Raw genomic sequence first — 3024 nt, 5'->3', positions numbered from 1 at the left:
GATTTCACAATTCTGAGGCTGGAACACACAGAGACAGACAAACACAACACATCTTCAAGTCGAAAAAAGTGTTCTATTCGATTAAGCGTTCTTGAAAACCACAAAAAATACACTTTTCCTTTTACAAGCTTGTGTCCTATAGCTTTTTACACATTTTAGTTTTGATCTAGTGCAAAAATATGGGGAGACTTGAAGTTTTATATGTATACATATATTTTGTAGCACACAAGCAAAAGAAATACACCACTTAGTACTTCGTAGGGTTCCATTGGCAGCAATAGCGCCGAGGAGACGCCGTTGAACACTAAAGGACTTAGGTTGTGTGTGCCTGTGTGGTGTCGGCATTGATGGACTCCCACGCATTCCTCATTGCTTCTTTGAGCTCTAGGTTGGTACCCTAGTGGTGGTACCACTAATCCTGCGAGCACCGATTCCCTAGAGTTTTTCAATGGGTTTTGGTTGGGGCTATGGATCGGGCAAGGCACGATCGTGACTTCGTTAGCCTCCAGTCATGCTCCAGTTTTCTAGCTCACGTGTATTACAGCTCTGTGTTAGTGGAATGCAGGCCCTGACGACGTCGACGACAAAGGAACGGAAGAATATGACTTTTGAGACACGTGGGTCGCGGACCGCATGTGACCGCAAACATGAAATAGAACAGAAGTAGAAAGAAAAAAATGGAAATGCAAACATCTATTCTGTTGCCCACCTTCTTTGACCACTCTCTTGATCTCTTGACCACGCAACAGAAGGAAGCTGCCCTCTCATTGCTTTTACCCTTGTCCGGTGTAGTGGTGCCCCTGTCCATGTGAGGCAGCACATACGCATGTGAGCACTTGTTGCGGCTCACGAAACTGAGCAAATTACCGTCATAGCAACCTGGTATTTGCGTTCAGGTCGATACACTAACACTGCAACTAATGCGGTGATTAAGATGGGCTCATTTTAATTATCGCACTACGTTTACAAGCTTATTGAACAAACAGCCTGTCCGGATGTCATCCGCGGGTAATTGGAAAGGAACAGAGAGATGCCTGTGTTGTTCCCGCAGAATGGAAGTCGGCAATGGTGGTCCCCATTTTAAAACCTGGAAAATCGCCCCATGACATCGATTCCTTTCGGCCGATTGCACTCACCAGCTGCGTGGCGAAGACAATGGAGCGCATGGTACACTCGCGGTTAACCTGGTACTTTGAAACTGTGAGGTAGTTCCCCGAGGCCATGGCAGGCTTCAGACAAGGGAGGTCGTCCATCGACAACGTGATCGACCTGGTATCCAGTGTCCAACAAGAACAGTCGGAAGCACGTTTTACTGTTGCCGTCTTTTTGGATGTCATGAAGGCGTATGATAGCGTTCTCCACAGTGCCGTTGTTGCTACCCTGCAAGAGTCGGGAGTGGGAGCTCGAATGGTTTCTTGGGTCCGTGACTTTCTGTCCGGCCGGACGCTGTTCGTCCGTACTGCATCAGGAGATACGCCAGCTTTTCCCGTCTCCCGTGGAGTGCCACAAGGTAGTGTACTGAGCCCGCTGCTGTTCAATCTGATTATGGCATCACTCCCGGCATGCCTCTCTGAGCATATCCGCATCACAATCTATGCCGACGACATCTGCATATGGACACCCGGAGTCCGACGGGACGCCATTCAACAACGCTTACAAGGCGCTCTCAACACCACCGCGTCTTACCTTGCCGACCGAGGACTCCGTGTATCCCCTAGCAAGACAGCCGCCATGGCGTTTACTCGGCGGCCCTTCACCAGCTACCCTCTCCATGTTGCCGGAACCCCGCTTCAATTTGTGACGCACTGCAAGTACCTTGGCGTGATCATTGACAGACAGCTCTCGTGGTCTAAGCACATAAAGAACCTCTCCGTCAAGACGAGCAGATCAGTGAACGTCATACGCCGCATCTCCGGAGCGTCTTGGGGCCCCACCTGTCGCGATCTTCGCCAAATTCACAGCTCCCTCGTGCTCGGCTTCCTGCGGTACAGCATCCCAGTGCTGCACGGCCTGCGCACGACTCACGAGCGGGAACTCCTGAACATTCAGTCTCGCACCCTTCGCGCATGCCTGGGCTTACCCAAGACAACGGAAACTTATTCGGTACTTGCAGAGGCCAGGGAACCACTTGTTACCACCCTGCGAGATAGAGAGACCCTCCGCATTTACACGCGGCTAATGAGTCGGCACCCTTTCCACTACCTGAGGACCATCGACCACGACAACCCCGCGTCTGCGTTTGGTAGCGCAGTGCGCCGTCTGAAGGGTGTTGTCCCACCTCCCACATCTCACGTATCGTATGCTACTCCAACGTGGGCTCTCGACCAACCTCCCATATGTACATTTATCCATGGCTTCGGGAAAAAAAGCGACACGCCAGCGCCTGTAGCACATCAACTTGCCCTGGAACACCTAGCCTCGCTGCACCACGGAAGGCAGACCGTCTATACTGATGGGTCTGTGATACCTGGTGGAGCAGCTGCAGCCTTTTATGTGCCCCACGAAGATTTTGAGAAAGCGTCCAAGCTCCCCAACGAGACGTCCTCCACGGAAGCAGAGCTATTCGCAATCAATATGGCCCTTCAGCACATCTCGTCCTCCCCACCTGCAGAGTGGACGATCCTCACCGACAGCAAGCCAGCCCTGGAGATCCTGAGTTCTCAAGCCACCAAAATCATCAGCGACCTCCAAACGGCTCTCATCGCCGCATGCGACTCTCTTTGCGCCTCTGGCCACGGTGTGCGGCTACAGTGGGTTCCCAGCCACATAGGCCTCAGTGGGAACTCCCTAGCGGACGCCGCCGCGAGGCGTGCCCACCAAGACGTCGGCCCGCCAGCTAGTATGCCGCTCACATCGTCCGCCTGTCTTATAAAGATCCGCGAGTGGTGTGCCTCCAAAATGCGTCGCTCTGTCGAAGACGCTGTACGCTCCAATGCGTATATCCAGTCCATTGACCCGACAATGCAATTCGCTCCATACCAGCAGCTCGTCCGCGCAGAAGAAACGCTGCTGCATCGGCTCTGA

The 3024-nt window shown here is 52.6% G+C and overlaps 1 protein-coding gene across 1 annotated transcript; it reads left to right on the top strand.

The window, feature by feature from the left end:
- The first annotated feature begins 1221 nt into the window (after positions 1 to 1221).
- On the top strand, positions 1222 to 3024 carry LOC135377665 (uncharacterized). Its single transcript, XM_064610261.1, has one exon. It carries the CDS (start codon positions 1222 to 1224, stop codon positions 3022 to 3024), a length of 1803 nt encoding a protein of 600 aa, XP_064466331.1.

This window comes from Ornithodoros turicata, chromosome 1 (genome assembly GCF_037126465.1).
Source record: "Ornithodoros turicata isolate Travis chromosome 1, ASM3712646v1, whole genome shotgun sequence".
NCBI lineage: Eukaryota > Metazoa > Arthropoda > Arachnida > Ixodida > Argasidae > Ornithodoros > Ornithodoros turicata.
The sequence above is the reverse complement of the archived record's forward strand: the minus strand, read 5'-3'. Positions and strand labels throughout refer to the sequence as shown.

Excerpts from the sequence above, each read along its gene's own strand:
- LOC135377665 (XM_064610261.1), top strand. The coding sequence starts at position 1,222 with ATGGCAGGCTTCAGACAAGGGAGGTCGTCCATCGACAACGTGATCGAC.